The sequence below is a fragment of the Triticum urartu genome, chromosome 7A (assembly GCF_056163025.1).
Source record: "Triticum urartu cultivar PI428250 chromosome 7A, HENAU_Tu73, whole genome shotgun sequence".
Lineage (NCBI taxonomy): Eukaryota > Viridiplantae > Streptophyta > Magnoliopsida > Poales > Poaceae > Triticum > Triticum urartu.
Window position 1 is genome coordinate 307,811,033 of NC_141879.1, and position 19,244 is coordinate 307,830,276.

Sequence of the window (19,244 nt, forward strand, 5' to 3'; positions counted from 1 at the left end):
TTTCCTCTCTTTCCTCCCTAGGCCATCTACACAGTTCACTACCAACCGCCATGCCCAACCTAACCCTCTGCAAGTCTGGAGCCGTCCGATTGTGATCGGAGGGCCCCGAAACCCCTCCTAACCACCTAACCCGTCCTTGCACAGTGCATCGACCCCCTCGAGTGCGTGTCCGAAACTGTCCCGAACCCGACCCGAGCAGTCGTGACCGATGGGTCCGGGTCATCCCCAAACATCTATAAAACATCTTTATTTTCTTGTTGGATCTTCTAGCCTATTTTTCTACAACTGTCTGATTTCGATCAAAGGGTCTTAAACCTACCTTGTCTAACCCACCTACCTATTTAATAATAGACAACCCTAGAATTCCAGATGATGTCCCATCCATCCCATCGCAGCGCCGCCACCCATGTCTAAACTCCACCTTGCGATCCTCCCAGCTCTCTAGATGCACCGCTCCCCCTCGTTTTGGGCGCCGCCCAACCAGCTTCCTCCCCCCCATCCAAAATACAGCCAATCCAGAGCGCAGCTCCTTCCCTACATCGGTCCTCGATCTGGATCGAGAGGAGCGCCGAGCCTCCAGCCCCTGCGCCGTGCGCCTCCCGAGCCTGCCTCGACCTCACCTCCACCTCGTCACACCGGACTCCTCCCGCAGCAGCACCGCGCTGCAGGCTCCTTCTCTTCGTGCCCGCATCCCACCGACTCGTCTGCATCGAGCAGCAGCGCCCGAGCGCTTCTCCACCTCGCGATCCCGCCGCCCCAACGAACCTCGCCACCGGCGAGCACCAACAGGCCCCCGCCGCCCTGCTCCTCCTTCCCTGCCCGTCTCCTTCTCCTCCTTCCTCCCACATCTCTCTCTGTTGCCATGAACAGGGAACCCCATGGCCGCCGAGCTCGAGCACCACGTCGACCCTACTGTCAAGCCGCCGGACCTCTTTCACCTCGTGTGTGTCGCCGGCGTCCATCCCCGCCGGACCCCGCAGTCCCGGTTCTCCCCTGCTTCCCCGCCATGTCCTGGTCCTGTTCGAGCCAAGGAGGATGAACACCAATGACCCGCTCTATCCACCCGCGCGTTGACCATGCCCCTGCATCATCCACGCGCCTGGACCTCCTCTGCTCCGGCCCAGCCATCTGCTGCAGCGCTCCATGGCCCAGCAGCCCCATGTCGGCCTACCTCCACCCACCGGGCCCAGCTGAGGGTGAGCCACTGCTGCACCCACCTTTTGCATTGTTGGCCCAAGTGCAGTTTTGGTCCATGTTATGTTTTTTTCCTGGACGATTTAGCTAATTATTCCAGAGTGCAGTTTTGTAGAAAAGACCCTAGTCATCATGCATTTAATAAATCACCAATCGTGCATCACATGTAAAAACTAATATATGTAAAATGCTTAGAATTTTGTCTAGTTTCATAATATCCAACTTTCATCCATGTTAAAAATGATGTTTGCATATAATTTGCATAATTGTCATGTTAAGATGGTTTAATTCATAACTAATTAACCGTAGCTCCATTTTAAATAATCTTTATATGTAAATGGGGTAGAAAAATGCCTACTTTAACATGGTGGAATTACTTTGCATGTTACACAACTCTAAAATATGGTTTAGTCAGAACAGTACCAAATTCATAATATGCATATGGGGATTTTTCCGAAATTGTTGTTTGTTGTTTCCGGCCTCATTTAAACTTGCCTAAATAGCTAGTTTATATATGTTTCACCTCTTGCCTTGTTTAACAACATTTAATATTAATGAGAACATAAACGGGAGAGAACTAAATAAGGCATGTGGTGTTTTGTCAATATAAAACTCGTTGCATATTGAGCTTCACTTAACTTTTAGTGTTGTTTGTGCACTTTGCCATGCCATGTTTCATTAAATCGAACATGCATCATACTTGGTTGTGCATCATGCCATGTTTATGTGATGGTTGTTTACTAAGATGCTTGCTTCTTTCCGGGTTGCTTCTTTCGTTAGCTTCGGTCTCGTTCCGGAGTTGTGAGGATTCGTTCGACTCTGTCTGTTTGTCTTCTTCATGGACTCATTCTTCTTCCTTGCGGGATCTCAGGCAAGATGACCATAACCTCGATATCACTTTTATCTTTGCTTGCTAGTTGTTCGCTCTATCGCTATGTCGCGCTACCTACCACTTGTTATCATGCCTCCCATATTGCCATGTCAAGCCTCTAACCCACCTTTCTAGCAAACCGTTGTTTGGCTATGTTACCGCTTTTGCTTAGCCCCTCTTATAGCACTGCTAGTTGCAGGTGAAGTTGAAGCTTGTTCCATGTTGGAACATAGATATGTTGGGATATCACATTATCTCTTATTTAATTAATGCATCTATATACTTGATAAAGGGTGGAAGGCTCGGCCTTTTGCCTAATGTTTTGTTCCACTCTTGTCGCCCTAGTTTCCGTCATACCGGTGTTATGTTCCTTGATTTTGCGTTCCTAATGCGGTAGGGGTTATGGGACCCCCTTGACAATTCGCTTTGAATAAAAAACTCCTCCAGCAAGGCCCAACCTTGTCTTTAACATTTGCCACCTATACCTTTTCCCTTGGGAGTCGCGCTCTCAAGGGTCATCTTTATTTTAACCCCCCCGGGCCAGTGCTCCTCTTAGTGTTGGTCCAAAATAGAGCCACTTGCGATGCCGCCCATAGGCACCTTGGGGTATCTTCGGTTGCCGTACATAGTGTTCATCCGGTGTGCCCTGAGAACGAGATATGTGCAGCTCCTATCAGGATTTGTCGGCATATCGGGCAGTCTTGCTGGTCTTGTTTTACCATCGTTGAAATGTCTTGTAACCGGGATTCCGAGACTGATCAGGTCTTTCCGGGAGAAGGAATATCCTTCGTTGATCGTGAGAGCTTGTGATGGGTTAAGTTGGGACACCCCTGCAGGGTTTAAACTTTCGAAAGCCGTGCCCGCAGTTATGTGGCAAATGGGAATTTGTTAATGTCTAGTTGTAGAGAACTTGACACTTGACTTAATTAAAATGCATCAACCGTGTGTGTAGCCATGATGGTCTCTTTTCGGCGGAGTCCGGAAAGTGAACACGGTCTTGTGTTATGCTTGAACGTAAGTAGTTTCAGGATCACTTCTTGATCACTTCTAGCTTCTCGACCATTGCGTTGCTTCTCTTCTCACTCTTATTTGCGTACGTTAGCCACCATATTTGCTTAGTGCTTGCTACAGCTCCACCTCATTATCTTATCCTACCCATAAGCTTAAATAGTCTTGATCTTGCGGGTGTGAGATTGTTGAGTCCTCGTGACTCACGGATACTTCCAAACAGTTGCAGGTGCCGATGATACCAGTGCGGGTGACGCAACCGAGCTCAAGTGGGAGCTCGATGAAGATCTTGATCGTTGTTATGTGTCTTTGTCGGTTGATCAGTAGTGGTGCCCAGTTGGGATGATCGGGGATCTAACAGGAGGCAGTGAACACGATGTTTTACCCAGGTTCGGGCCCTCTTGATGGAGGTAAAACCCTACGTCCTACTTGATTTATTCTTGATGATATGAGTATTACAAGAGTTGATCTACCACGAGATCGGAGAGGCTAAACCCTAGAAGCTAGCCTATGGTATATTGTATGTTGTCCTATGGACTAAAACCCTCTGATTTATATAGACACTGGAGGTGGCTAGGGTTACACAAGGTCGGTTACAAAGGAGGAGATATACATATCCGTATTGCCTAGCTTGCCTTCCACGCCAAGTAGAGTCCCATCCGGAAACGAGACGAAGTCTTCAATCTTGTATCTTCATAGTCCAATAGTCCGACCAAAGGATATAGTCCGGCTGTCCAGAGACCCCCTAATCCAGGACTCCCTCAGTAGCCCCTGAACCAGGCTTCAATGACGATGAGTCCGACGCGCAGTGTTGTCTTCGGCATTGCAAGGCGGGTTCTTCTCCAATTTTCGAATGTAAGCAGTGTCCGACCTCATAAATGTTAAACCTCTTGTCTTCTGTGCCCAATAAGGGCTATCTCCCACGCATCGAATGAATGCGAGGCGCCAAGGCGTTTTTACATTCGCCCCCCTAGCCAGGTAAATAAATTGTCTATTAAAGGGATGGGGATTCTTAGATCCGATCCATACTATCCTCCCCCCAGCGAGAATCCATCAGAGCGCGTTTCAGAAAGATCCATTCTAGCATGGCCAACCTCCGCAGCTCCTCCTCCCGCCCCCGTAGCCCTAAGCCCGGTGATTGGGAGAGGTGTTCAGTCCCACGCAGTCGATTGGTCGAACTGCAGACCAAGGGATTTCTCCCTCCGGCGTATACGGTGCCCGTCCGAGCCGGGCTCGCCACCTACAATGGCGGGGAGCAAGCGGAGGGCTTCCCCAGACCCTCTATGGGGGAGCGGGTATGCATTGTCCCCTATCTATTGAGGGGACTCGGATTTCCAATTCATCCGTTCCTCCATGGGCTCCTGGAGTTCTACGGCCTCCAATTACACAATTTCACCCCTGCCTCCATTCTACATATCACCGGCTATGTTGCTCTCTGCGAGTTGTTCCTGGGCTGCGAGGCTCACTTTGAGCTGTGGAAAAGGCTATTTTGCCTCATCCCTCGCACACAGAGGGGATCACTTTATCAAGTGGGCGGAGCCTAAATATGGCGCATCGCCGGTACCGGATACCTGTCCGGTACCCCGAAGAAGTCGTCCGAAGACTGGCCTTCGGGATGGTTTTATATGGAGGACGTTCCCCTTCTGGACCCTGTTCGGCGGGGTCTTCTTGAGTTCAGCAATGCCCCTCTGAAGAAACGCCGAAGTTGGCGCCCATGGAGCCCCCAGGTGGAAAACAATGGAGAAGTCTTCTACCTGATGAACCGGATTAAAGCACTGGCTTAATCAGGACTGACAGTAGTCGAAGTTATGTCGATTTGCATAATGTGGGGAGTGCAACCACTTCAATATCGTGGGCACCCCTTGTGGTGTTTTAACAGGGCGGATGATGCCACCCGCTGCGGGCGTAAGGGTCCGGACAATGCTGCCGCTTTAGCAAAATTTCTGTCCGAATTGTTCAAGGGAGAGGAAGAGGAGTTCATCCGCATCAAGCCACGGGACGGATTCTCCATGTACAATCCTCCAAGCTGGGTAAGTTATATCTCCTTACTCCCATTTTTCCCGCATTATTTGTCGTAAATATTCACCTTGCCACTTTGCGGCAGGAACTGCGAAAAGCCATAAAGGAGGTCAGCAGCCCGTCTCCACAACCAGAGGACCCTGACCGGGCCCTCGACTCCGGACTTGAAGAAGACCCGGTTATATTCGTGGAGCTGATAGACCGGCAGTTCTATCAGTTAAGCTGTGATGATGCCATGGTGGCCATTACGGCCGACTATCCCGGACTGCTTCCTGCATCGCACGTAAGAAAACCAAAAAATCCCAACTCCAAAAACTAGGATCCCCTTTTAGACACTTCACCTACCATATACATGTGGCGTTTTTACAGGGAAGGCATTCGGGACGCCCTGCCGAACTCGCAGCAACTCGCCAACAAGAGGCGCCGAGGCCGGGCAGGCCAAAAAGGAAGGCGGTCAGGATCCGGAAGGTATAACAAAAACCCCGCTCCATGGTTGTCGTCTTTCTCGAAATGTAACGACACTCGTGTTTCTTTAACAGAAAAAACGCTCGCCAGAATATGTCCGGCGATGTTACTAATCACGCTCCCACCAGTCAGGCGCCAGGGCCGGACATAGAGGCGGAAGACGATATGGGGCGGGCGCCGGATAATCCCCCTACAGAGGATGCAGATAGATTATCCTCTACAAACTCAGAAGTGGAAAGCGCCATGAATCATAGGCGCTGCCGGACCGTACTCCGTGACGCTTGTTTCTCACCAGAGGCATTTGATGCCTTCAATTCTGGAGAGGCGTACCTCCGTGCTGCTCAAGATGGTCTAGCCAGAGCCACAGATCAGTATGTAAAGGATGTACGGGTAAGTAAATCTGACGATTTATATGTATCAATAGCCCCTGAGACTTGAAATATTTAGCAGAACTGATTTAAGGATCATATTTATTGTGCAGGTTCTTACAGAGAAGAATAATAGGCTATCACAGGAGCTAGAGGAATGCAAGACCCAACTGCGGGCCGCTGTTGCCGCATTGCAGGAACCGAAAATGTCACCCGCTGGTAACATTTTACTTTAAGGAATGATGGTTACCATATAGTGTGCGGCGTGGCTGCAGATCTAACAATAGATGTTGCAGATGAATCCGGAGAAAATCCGGAGGACCAGCATGTCATGCGATAGCTAGAGGCTGGCAAACGCGTGCTGACTGAGGTTATGCGGGAGAAAAACAATCTCCAAGATGCCAATATCAAGCTGAGCGTGGAACTAAAAGATGTTCGAGCCCAGCTTGCAGACTCCGAGAAGGAGAATAAACGGCTTCGGCACGGCATTTTTAGTAAGTGCTTGAACGAATCCTTTTTAAGGAGTTCCGCGAAGAAGCCGACTGACAGCGTTATGTCTATAGGTATGCTGACGGGTCGTCCCGTGGAGGAAATGCCTGGGTCTGCGGGTGATCTTCTATCCGAGCTCTCACATCTGCACAAACAAGTTCGGCAGGTGATGCAAGGTGTTGCCCAGGCCTTGTGGCCATCCATCTCCCTGCCAGAGGGCGTTGCAGAGCTTACGGAGAAGCTCAAGGGAGCATGGCAGCACTTCCGATTATGGAAGATATCGGCCTGCCAACAAGGTGCCAGAGAAGCCTGGGCCATGGTGAAGATGCGGTATACCAAGGCTGACCCAAATCACATGGCCGAGGTCAGACCTGTGGGGCCCGACAGAAAAGAGATCCCCGTTAGCTTAGTTTGTGGGCAAGTAGAATTAGCCACAAAGTATTCCCAACAGGATTGTAGGCTAGACCGCCTGTTGGATGGTATAGAAGAGGAATTTAGTCAGTCTGCATGACTATGTAATTAGAGTGACATGTATAATGCCTTCTAGCCGGATTGTAGATCATTTGTCTTGGCGGACCTTTTCGCTTCAACCTCGGGACCCGATAGTCCGGAGTGTATCCGAATACCTGCTCAGTTATATAAAAACCGGGGTATGCGTGGGTACCAGGCGTAGGGGTCATTAGTGCTTGAACGGACAAGTGCCCAACTAGTTATGTTATATTACATGGGTAGTAAGAAACATCTTCCAGGGAGAATAGTTCCGTTAAGGATTCCTTTCCCTGGGTATGCATGCCCTAAAGTGCATGTCCGGACTGCGATAAGAAACACAGGAAAAAAAGATCTGCGGACAGATATGGAAAATAAAAAATCATCTTTTGTTCACCGACCGAATATTCCCTTAAGAACGCTAGCTTTTGGCTTCACCCAGTCTGAGGTACACATCCGGCTGACCCAACAATAACAATCGCAGAGGTGCTCCCCTTATGCCCTAGCCGAATTAACGGGAACATAGGGCATAAATACAAGAGCCAGGCAACCCAGCTTGGCCAAAATTTAAGTCATATCGATGCATATAATGGCGAAAAAAGGTACATGCGGAAGCATAACACATGTGCGGGGCATGAGGCCCAGATAAATAATTAAGCTTCTGTGAAAGAAGCCCCCTGGTATGACGAGCGCGGCTAGCGCATCTATAGTGTGCAAGTGAGGCAGAAATTGGCCCTTGAAGGCCTAGAGAAAGAATAAAAGAAAGAAAGAAAGAAAAACAAGACAGATAATGTATATGCAAAAAATGGACAGAGGAAGGGGACGAACATAGAGTCCGGCGCTAGGCGTAGATTCTTCGGAGTCTGGCCGCGTTCCATGGGTTCGGCTCGAGTCGATTAGTCGATGCATCCCGCAGTCGGTACGCTCCACCGGTCAGAACTTGGTCAATAATGAAGGGACCTTCCCATTTGGGCTCGAGCTTGTTCTTTTTCTTATCCGGCAGGCGTAGAACTAGTTCGCCAACGTTATAAGTTTTGGCCCTTACTTTGCTTTGGTATCTACGAGCCTGTTGCTGATAAAATGCGGAACGGGCTTTTGGTACGTCGCGCTCCTCCTCCAAGGTGTCCAGACTGTCCTGCCGATCGAGTTCGGCTTCTCTATCTTCGTACATGCGCACTCGAGGTGAGTCATGAATTATGTCACAGGGCAAGACTGCCTCTGCGCCGTACACCATAAAGAAGGGTGTATATCTGGTACTACGGTTCGGCATGGTCCGCAGCCCCCAGAGTACGGAGTCGAGCTCCTCTACCCAGTGCATGTTAGACTCCGTTAAGGAACGCACTAGTCTGGGTTTAATGCCGCTCATTATAAGACCGTTTGCTCGCTCAACTTGGCCGTTGGTTTGTGGGTGATAGACTGAAGCATAATCGAGCTTGATGCCCATTTTGCTGCACCAGAGTTTTACCTCACCGGCAGTGAAGTTCGTGCTGTTGTTAGTGATGATGCTGTGGGGGACGCCATAAAGGTGTACGACCCCGGATATGAAGTCTATCACCGGTCCGGATTCAACTGTTTTAACAGGTTTGGCCTCTATCCATTTGGTGAATTTATCCACCATGACCAGTAAGTATTTTTTCTTGTGGGTTCCCCCTTTAAGGGGTCCAACCATGTCAAGCCCCCAGACCGCGAAGGGCCACGTGATGAGGATTGTTTGGAGGACGGTGGGTGGCATGTGGCTTTGATTTGCAAAGAGTTGGCAACCGGCGCAACGTTGGACCAAGTCCTGTGCATCTGCCCGGGCCGTTGGCCAATAGAATCCTGTACGGAAGGCCTTGCTTACAAGAGCCCGGGCTGCGGCGTGGTGACCGCCGAGTCCGGCGTGAATTTCTGCCATAAGGTTCCGCCCTTCCTCTTCGGAGATGCACCTTTGAAGGACTCTGGTAGTGCTTTTCTTATACAATTCTCCCTCATGGACCCTGTAGGCCTTAGATCGCCGCACTATGCAGCGTGCCTCGTTTTGGTCCTCCGGAAGTTCCTGCCTAGTTAGGTAGGCCAGGAATGGTTCTGTCCACGGGGCTATGATGGCCATTATTACGTGGGCTGAAGGTGTTATTTCGGTGGCGGAGCCTTCGATTGTGTCAGAGTGTTCGATATCGGGTATTTTGGCCGGGTCCGGACTATTGTTACCGGTGTCCCCTTCCCATACTACGGATGGCTTGAACAGCCTCTCCAGAAATATGTGTGGGGGGGGACCGCATCGTGTTTTGCACCGATGTGGGTGAGGATATCCGCCGCTTGATTGTTTTCCCGAGCCACATGGTGAAATTCGAGCCCCTCGAACCGAGCTGCCATTTTTAGGATGGCGTTTTGGTAGGCCGCCATTTTCGGATCCTTGGCGTCAAAGTCTCCATTTATTTGGGATATTGCGAGGTTTGAATCTCCACGCACCTCCAGGCGTTGAATGCCCATGGAGACTGCCATCCGAAGACTATGCAACAGAGGTTCGTATTCGGCTGCGTTGTTGGAGTCTGTATATAATATTTCTAGTACGTACTGAACGGTATCTCCGGTTGGGGACGTCAGGACGACGCCAGCCCCTAGACCAGCCAGCATTTTAGAACCGTCGAAGTGCATGATCCAATTGGAGTATGCGCCGTACTCTTTAGGGAGTTCGGCCTCCCTCCATTTGGCGACAAAGTGAGCCAATACTTGCGACTTAATGGCTCGTCGAGGTTTGTATGTTATGTTGAACGGGAGGAGCTCAATGGTCCATTTAGCAATCCGGCCCGTAGCATCGCGGTTGTTTATAATATCATTAAGTGGCACTTCTGAGGCTACTGTAATCGAACACTCTTGAAAGTAGTGTTGCAGCTTCCGGGATGCCATGAATACCGCATAAGCTATCTTTTGATAATGTGGGTACCGTGATTTGCATGGAGTGAGGACAGTGGATACATAGTATACCGACTTTTGAAGAGGGAATTTATGTCCGTCAGCTTCTCGTTCGACGACGAGCACCGCGCTTACAACTTGATGAGTTGCCGCAATGTACAACAGCATTGGTTCGTCGATGTTTGGTGTGACCAGGATTGGGTTGGTTGCCAAAATGGCCTTTATTTCTTCCAATCCGGCTGTGGTAGCGTCCATCCACTCGAAGTGTTCGGTGCGCTGAAGGAGGCGATAAAGGGGTAAAGCCTTTTCTCCTAAGCGGGAGATAAAGCGGCTTAGAGCCGCCACACATCTAGTTAACTTCTGGATTTGTTTGAGGTCTGTTGGGGTAGCCAACTGTGACAAAGCTCGGATTTTGGCCGGATTAGCTTCAATACCTCTACTGGAGACAATGAAACCCAGGAGCTTTCCGGCTGGTACGCCGAAAACGCATTTTTCCGGATTGAGCTTGATGTCGTATGTTCGGAGGTTGTCGAATGTGAGCCTCAAGTCGTCTATCAAAGAGGCGATGTGTTTGGTTTTGACGACCACATCATCTATCTACGCCTCTACTGTTTTGCCGATTTGTTTCTCCAGACATGTCTGAATCATGCGCTGATATGTTGCGTCGGCGTTTTTGAGCCCGAAAGGCATTGTGTTGAAACAGAAGGGACCGTATGGTGTGATGAATGCCGTTGCGGCTTGGTCGGACTCCACCATCTTGATTTGGTGGTAACTGGAGTATGCGTTGAGGAAACACAATGACTCGTGTCCTGCGGTAGCATCGATAATTTGATCGATGCGGGGGAGAGGGAAGGGATCCTTTGGGCAAGCTTTATTGAGGTCCTTGAAATCGACACAAAGGCGCCAGGATTTATCCTTCTTTGGTACCATCACCAGGTTTGCTAGCCAGTCCGGGTGTTTTATTTCTGTGATGAATCCGGCCTCCAATAACTTGGCTAGTTCCTCTCCCATGGTCTGTCTCTTAGGTTCGGAGAAATGCCGAAGAGCTTGCTTGACCGGCTTGAATCCCTTTAGGATATTGAGGCTATGCTCGGCCAACCTGCGTGGGATTCCTGGCATGTCTGAGGGATGCCAGGCGAATATGTCCCAATTCTCGTGCAGGAACTCTCATAGTGCGGCGTCCACGACGGGGTTTAACTGTGCCCCGATGGAGGCTGTTTTTGTAGGGTCCGTTGGGTGGACTTGGAATTTGACTATTTCATCCGCTGGTTTAAAAGAGGTGGACTTGGACCTCTTGTCGAGTATCACGTCGTCCCTGTCCACTGTGGAGCGTAGCGTGGTTAATTCCTCGGCCGAGAGGGCTTCGGATGATGCCTCGAGGGCCAGTGCGGCTGTTTTGTTTTCGGCGGGAGTGCTGTGTCCAGATCACTGGCGAGGGTGATGAGTCCGTTGGGCCCGGGCATTTTGAGCTTCATGTACCCATAATGGGGTACGGCTTGGAAGATCGTGAACGCCTCACGTCCTAAAAGGGCGTGGTATCCACTGCTGGATGGGGCCACTTGAAATGTAATTTCTTCGGACCTATAGTTCTCTGGCGTACCGAATACCACATCTAGTGTGATTTTCCCAGCTCATCGTGCCTCCCGACTGGGTATGATTCCCCTGAAGGTTGTGCTACTTTGCTCAATGCGGTTCCAGTCTATTTCCATTTTTTGAAGAGTTCCCTCATAGATGAGGTTTAATCCGCTGCCGCCGTCCATGAGTACTTTGGTGAGTCGAAAGCCGTCCACAATTGGACTGAGGACCAGTGCGGCTGGTGCTTGGGCTGTTCGGAATTTAGGTTCGTCACTGGCATTGAAGATGATAGCCGTGTCACTCCATGGATTTATTGCTGCTACGTGGCAGATTTCGGCCATGTTGCGGAGTGTTCGCTTGCGCCTATTATTTGACGCGAAGGTCTCAAAGACTGTTAACACCGTATTGTTATCCACGGTATGGTGCTCTATGGCATTTGGGATAAGAAGATCCTCACCACTTTTGGCCACCTGCCGGCGTATCCAACATGCTCTAAGGCTGTGCGTTGGTATTGTATCCGCTGTACTATGAATTTTGCAGGTCCGTTAAGCCATCCCTCCAGTACGGTTCCATGCCCTGTAGAGGGTTTTTGTTTCTTTGCAACTAGCTCGGGTGTCTTATGATAGTGCACCCTTTTACTTCGGACTGGGTGTATATTCGGAGCCGGATTATCCCAAAATTTCGTTTCGGTTTTCCAGGCGCTTTCCATCGCACAGTACTTTCGTACTATGGACGCGAAGTCAGCGAAGCGTGATATGTCACGGTGACTTAAGGCGTTAAGGATTCCCTTGTCCGTACAATTATTGCCGAAAAGTAAGACTGCATCTTCCTCGCGACAGTCCTTAACCTTGTTCATCACAAGGAGGAATCTAGCCCAATAATGATGTACTGTTTCATGGGGCTCTTGCCTGATGTGGGAAAGATCGTTTATGTCTGGGTGGGTGGGTGGATTTGAGTTCGAACCCCTACCCGATCTGAGACCCAAGGGCCGAGGAGTTTCCAATCTTGGAAGTTCGGGTTCCGGAGTGTTGCCCGATAGGTCTGGCCCACTGCCTGATTCTAGGTTCAAGGCTTGGGTGATGCCCCCCCGTAAGCGGGTATCCGGCTCGGAGAGCTCAGGAATCCGGACATAGTTAGTCCTCAAAATAGAGGAAGAGTTGCCACATTGTTCCTCCACCACCGCAACGTGATGGGTGACCGATGGAGAGTTAATATCCCTTTGATCGGGTTTAAGCCCAATCTAATCATAGTCCGTAGCGACTCCCAAGGCGGCGATGCGATCCAAGAGTTCGTTTAGGGAAGAGAGATCCATTGGATCCATCTGCTCGGCGAATTCCGAGCCGGCGTGGAGGCTGTTTTTGATGACCCGAGAAGTCATCCTTGATGCAGCGGTCGAACAGGCAGTCATGACGAAACTGCCTAGCCGGAGAGTTTGGCCGACAGCCAGAGCTCCCCCGGCGGTAATGTTGTGTTTAACAACGAGATGAGGCATCCTTCCTTACAGCGACGTCACAGAGGAACTCTCAATGAAAGCACCAATGTCGGTGTCAAAACCGGCGGATCTCGGGTAGGGGGTCCCGAACTGTGCGTCTAAGGAGTATGGTAACAGGAGGCAGGGAACACGATGTTTTACCAAGGTTCGGACCCTCTTGATGGAGGTAAAACCCTACGTCCTGCTTGATTTATTCTTGATGATATGAGTATTACAAGAGTTGATCTATCACGAGATCGGAGAGGCTAAACCCTAGAAGCTAGCCTATGGTATGATTGTATGTTGTCCAACGGACTAAAACCCTCTGGTTTATATAGACACCGGAGGGGGCTAGGGTTACACAAGGTCGGTTACAAAGGAGGAGATATACATATCCGTATTGCCTAGCTTGCCTTCCACGCCAAGTAGAGTCCCATCCGGACACGAGATGAAGTCTTCAATCTTGTATCTTCATAGTCCAACAGTCCGGCAAAAGGATATAGTTCGGTTGTCCGGAGACCCCCTAATCCAGGACTCCCTCATGGACGCTCGCCTTGAAACCGAGGGTCTTCGACTGGTGGATGAATGGTGTCAATTGAAGGTGGCGATCAACCTCGGGTGCCTCCAGCATGAGCGCGCCAACGCGGATGCCGAGGCATCCCTGTCAACCTTGCATGATGCTAGCGCCTGAGCCTTGGAGGAGGCTAGGGAGGCAGACCGCCGCCGTGAGGTTGCCGAGAAGCGCAGGCATGAGCTTCAGGCCCTGAATGCCCTCCTGGAGCAGCAAGCGGAGGCGTGCAGAGCTGCCTTGGTGTCGATGAAGGGGGCGCCGTCTGATGATGAGGAGGTCTTGATGCGCGAGGAAGCGCTAATGCTGGAGTCCACAGAGCGCAACCTTGAGCTTGAGTGGTTGGAGACGAGGGAGCGCCAGGTTGCTCAGGCGGAATATGCCGTCAGCGCACGCGAGGCCAGGATCCAGGAGGAAGTGGACCGCAGGGCCGAGGAGGCTCGCACTGACCTTGCCAATAGGTATGATCTGAAGCTGAAGCTCATGGCAGCCGAAGCCGAGGGCAGGACCACCGCCCTCAGGTCGAGGTTGACTGAGGCGGAGCAGCGCGAGTAGTGCAGGTTGAGTTGGCCTCCGCCCGTGGTGAACTGCTTCCGCTTCAACAGCGAGTTACTGCCGCTGAGTCCCTTGCGCAGCAGAGCAGGAAGGAGGCGATCTGCCGACAGACGTTGCAGCACGAATAGTCCCCCATGCTCCATGACCTCAGGGTGAGGGCCAGCCAGGCGGTGGGCGCTATCAGCGACGAATATGCCCCTTATCCTCATGTAGAAGACTACGACGGCCACCTTCGCTTCTTCACCGACGTCGTGACGCGCCTGTACGACCAGGCTGAGAGAGCTCGCGAGCTGGTTGATAGAAAGAGCCGCGGCCTCCTCGGGCGCGCGTTTTCCCACATCTTCGGCCATCTTCAGAATGCCGACCCCAACTTCGACTTCGACGCCTCCATCGCCCCAGTCCCCGGGGCTATTCGGGGCGACCTGGCGCGCTGGGTGGATGATAACGTGGATGCTTTGGTTAGAGCTTTCACTTTCGATGATGATGCTGTGGTGGTTGCGGCGGATGAAGGCGACGTGGTCGATGATGGTGAAGACAATGCCGGCGACGACGCCGGTAGCGTGTCCGGGAGCGATCCGGAAGATGTTGCGAGCGATATGTCTGAATGATCCCGCGCTCCTTGTTCTGAACCTGTGCGCAAAAAGCTTGGGCATGGCCCCCGATGATGTGAGTGTATTTTGGGGAGGGGGAGCCCCTCATGTAATCAGATATATTGCCATGCAACTTACCACCATTCTGTTTGTTATGACACACTACATCATTGTCATATTGCTTTGCATGATCATTTAGCTGACATCGTATTTGTGGCAAAGCCACGTTCCTAATTCTTTCATACATGTCACTCTTGATTCATGGCACATCCCAGTACACTGCCGGAGGCATTCACAGAGTCATATTTTGTTCTAGTATCGAGTTGTAATTTTTGAGTTGTAAGTAAATGCAAGTGTGATGATCATCATTATTAGAGCATTGTCCGAAGTGAGGAAATGATGATGGAGACTATGATTCCCCCACAAGTCGTGATGAGACTCCGGACTAAAAAAAGAGAGAAAGGCCATAAAAAAGAGAAGGGCCAAAAAATGAGAGAAAAAGAGAGAAGCGACAATGCTACTATCCTTTTACCACACTTGTGCTTCAAAGTAGCACCATGATCTTCATGATAGAGAGTCTCCTATGTTGTCACTTTCATATACTAGTGGTAATTTTACATTATAGAACATGGTTTGTATATTCCAATGATGGGCTTCCTCAAAATTCCCTAGGTCTTCGTGAGCAAGCGAGTTGGATGCACACCCACTTAGTTTCTTTTTGAGCTTTCATACACTTATAGCTCTAGTGCATCCGTTGCATGACAATCCCTACTCACTCACATTGATATCTATTGATGGGCATCTTCATAGCCCATTGGTACGCCTAGTTGATGTCAGACTATCTTCTCCTTTTGTCTTCTCCACAACCACCATTCTATTTCACCTATAGTGCTATGTCCATGGCTCACGCTCATGTATTACGTGAAGATTGAAAATGTTTGAGAACATCAAAAGTATGAAACAATTGCTTGGCTTGTCATCGGGGTTGTGCATGATTTAAATACTTTGTGTGGTGAAGATAGAGCATAGCCAGACTATATGATTTTGTAGGGATAACTTTCTTTGGCCATGTTATTTCAAGAAGACATGATTGCTTTGTTAGTATGCTTGAAGTATTATTATGTTTATGTCAATATTAAACTTTTGTCTTGAATCTTTCATATCTGAACATTCATGCCACAATAAAGAAATTTACATTGAGAATTATGCTAGGTAGCATTCCACATCAAAAATTCTGTTTTTACCATTTACCTACTCGAGGACGAGCAGGAATTAAGCTTGGGGATGCTTGATACGTCTCCAACGTATCTATAATTTTTGATTGTTCCATGCTATTATATTATCTGTTTTGGATGTTTAATGGGCTTTAATTTATCTTTTTATATTATTTTTGGGACTAACCTACTAACCAAAGGCCCAGTGCAAATTGCTGTTTTTTTGCCTATTTCAGTGTTTCGCAGAAAAGGAATATCAAACGGAATCCAAATGGAATGAAACCTTCGGGAGAGTTATTTTTGGAACAAATGTGATCCAGGAGACTTGGAGTGGACGTCAAGAAAGAAGCGAGGAGGCCACGAGGCAGGAGGGCGCGCCCAGGGGGGTAGGCGCGCCCCACCCTGGTGGGCCCCTCGCAGCTCCACCGACGTACTTCTTCCTCCTATATATACCCATATACCCCTAAAACATCCAGGAGCACCTCGAAACCCTATTTCCACAGCCGCAACCTTCTGTACTCATGAGATCCCATCTTGGGGCCTTTTCTGGCGCTCTGCCGGAGGGGGAATCGATCACGGAGGGCTTCTACATCAACACCATAGCCTCTCCGATGATGTGTGAGTAGTTTACCACAGACCTTTGGGTCTATAGTTATTAGCTAGATGGCTTCTTCTCTCTCTTTGGATCTCAATACAAAGTTCTCCTCGATTCTCTTGGAGATCTATTCGATGTAATTCTTTTTGCGGTGTGTTTGTCGAAATCCGATGAATTGTGGGTTTATGATCAAAATTATCTATGAACAATATTTGAATCTTCTCTGAATTCTTTTATGTATGATTGGTTATCTTTGCAAGTCTCTTTGAATTATCAGTTTGGTTTGTATCATATTGCTTGATTTTATCCCTCTACATCATGTTATATTGCCTAATGCGTTACTCTGTTCTTATGAACTTAATACTCTAGATGCATGTTGGATAGCGGTCGATGTGTGGAGTAATAGTAGTAGATGCAGAATCGTTTCGGTCTACTTGTCGCGGACGTGATGCCTATGTCGGATTTCGGGTTTCGGAAAAACCCTTGAGGTTTGAACACTGGGGTGCGCACAAAGATCTCTCCCCCTCTCTAGCTCGCACACTCTACAATCTCACGGCCTAGCTCGACGAACCCAAAGAACATGAGACACAAGATTTATACTTGTTTGGGCCACCGTTGTGGTGTAATACTCTACTCCAGTGTGGTGTGGTGGATTGCCTCTTGGGCTGAGGATGAACAGTTACAAGGGAAGAACAGCCTCGCGAAGAGAGGTGTTCTTGTGCTTGGTGAACTTGAGTGGATGGGGTGCTATGGATTCGATCTAGGTGCGAATCAGATGCCCCTCCTCCTCCGATCAATGCCTCCCTATGGTGGTGGCTAGTCCTATTTATAGAGGCCCTGGTCCTCTTCCCAAATATTGAGCGGGAAGGGATCCCACGATGGCCAAATTAGAAGGGAGACAACTAGTACAAGCTATCCTAATAAAAGTAGTCTTCGCCTGCCAAAGGCTCTGGCGGTGACACCGTCTTGGGCTCCATGGTGACCTCCGTCCTACTGGTCTTGGTCTTGTTGCACCGATATGGAAACCTTTGCCTGATGCCTCGGGACTCCTCGTCTGCGCTTGCCCCTTTAGCACCAAAGAGGAAACGAGGACACTGCGCGCTGGCGCCTGCCTGGCTCCAGTCGTCATGTCTTGTGTCACAGGAACCTCGCGAGGTGCCCCTCGCCTTGATCTCTCTGCCCCTCGCGAGCCAGCCTGGTGAGGCCGCCCCTAAGGAGGTCTTGCATCATCTGCCTCATGAGGCTTGGCCCCTCGCGAGGGTCTTGAATGTCTGCTGGTGAAGATGGGTCGTACGGGGCCGCTGGTGAAGCCACGCTGCCGGCCGCAGGCAGGCAAGTCTGGGGACCCTCGTTCCCAGAACACCGACAGTAGCCCCTGGGCCCAAGGCGCTCTCGGGCTTGGCTTCGAGGCGAAGCCATAGGGCAAGCGCGGAGCACCACGGGCCCCATCAGTCTGCGGCCAAGGTTGGCGCGTGGCGACTGATTGGACGTGGGCGTCTCCCCTTCCCCACGCTGCCTCGGCAACTGCCCGACTTGACGGGTCCATGCTGCATGTAGAAAAAGATCATTATTACCTTAGATCGTGGAGGCCGGCGGTTGGCCTTCCCCGGCTATAAATGGGAAGTGGGGAGCGGATCCCCCGTCACCCGTCTCTTCCTTGTTTCTGCCGCTTCTGCTTCTTCCTTGCTCCACTGCTCGCTGGTGCAGTCATGGCGCCGATACGGAGGTTCTCGGCCGCGGAGAAAGGCAAGACTCCCCTCAACAAGACCGAGCTACTCCGGCTGAAGAAGAGGAGGTCCCATCGTCGCGAGATGGTCGTGAGGCCGGTAGTGTCGCGGCCGTGGTACGAGAGGCCACCTCCTGGGTACCCGTTGCCCTTGTACGCTCACGCTGAGGGTTCCGTAGGGATGAGCGATGAGCACCGCCACCCGCGCCAGGGCCGTGGTTGCCGTGCTGCGGAGACGCACGCCGTCACCCTAGGGGTCCATGCCACGGACTCCTCGCGTGAGTTCGTGCTGTGGGCGGCGACCCTTCCGAGCTCCTGGATTTGCCTCCCGCAGTTCTTCACTGCCAAGATGTCACGGAAGGGCCCTCTCGAGCTTTGTCTGCACTACGCCGACTGCGACGCCCCGGCGACTGGAGCGGAGGTTGAAGCTGTCGCCTCCGGGGGGATCTTCATGACTCGAGGCTTGGGCGAGGTCGCCCGAGCCTGCCGCGCGTACGGTGCCCTTGCCATCCACTTCGAGTATGACGGCGCCTCCATGTTGTTCTTCAAGGTCTTCAACGAGGAAAGCCGCCGCTTGGAGTGCTGCCCTGAAGGGGGTCGCCAGGATGGCGCAGCGGCTGGTGCCGGGCCTGCCGCTGGCCTCGCCCACAGCTCCTCCAGCGACAGAAGTGACTCCTGGTGGTCCAGCGACTCTCCCGATATCGTCGAGTCTCCGGAGACGAGCGACGACAGCTACGTGCCCCCAAGCTCTCGCCGGGCTCGGAACAAGGCCGCCGCGCCCGGCCGCCTCCGTCGCTGATCTGGATGGGGTTGGCGCCGACCTTCCATGGCCCATTGTTGATGATGGCGTCGGCGACGTCCTGCGCGTGTAGATAGAGCTCCTAGGAATTCCCTTCCTTTTTTTCCCTGTGAGGAATCGAAACGGACCCCGCGGGGGTGTGTAAAGCATCTGTAGTGTCTTTTGTCGATATTATCCTTATTGTGAAAATTTGCGAGCGCACGTCCTGCTGAGGCTCGGCCCTTCCCTTTCCAATCCCGCGGCAGCTTGGTGCTCTATGCTGACAGGTCCCGGTCCCCAGGTAGGCTGCAGTCGTCGCTGGTATGCCAGGTCGTGATGCCGTGGTCAAGGCCAGGAGGTGAGCGGCCCGGGGTCCAGTA

At 51.0% G+C, this 19,244-nt stretch overlaps 1 protein-coding gene across 3 annotated transcripts; it reads left to right on the forward strand.

The window, feature by feature from the left end:
• The first annotated feature begins 234 nt into the window (after positions 1-234).
• LOC147959411 (uncharacterized) lies at positions 235-16,580 on the forward strand. Of its 3 annotated transcripts, XR_015611683.1 has the most exons (8): positions 235-1,196; positions 1,975-5,103; positions 5,178-5,375; positions 5,462-5,560; positions 5,632-5,947; positions 6,039-6,144; positions 6,222-6,419; positions 6,489-16,580. XR_015611683.1 is itself a non-coding variant. In XM_087536954.1 (6 exons), the coding sequence occupies exons 2-6, from the start codon at positions 5,320-5,322 to the stop codon at positions 6,263-6,265; spliced, it is 621 nt and encodes a 206-aa protein (XP_087393080.1). In that variant the 5' UTR covers positions 235-1,196; positions 1,975-5,319; the 3' UTR covers positions 6,266-16,580. The 3 variants fall into 3 exon arrangements, 1 of the variants encoding a protein (XP_087393080.1); XR_015611684.1 differs by having other exon boundaries at positions 1,975-2,065; positions 3,297-5,947; XM_087536954.1 differs by having other exon boundaries at positions 1,975-5,375; positions 6,222-16,580.
• Positions 16,581-19,244: the final 2,664 nt, after the last annotated feature.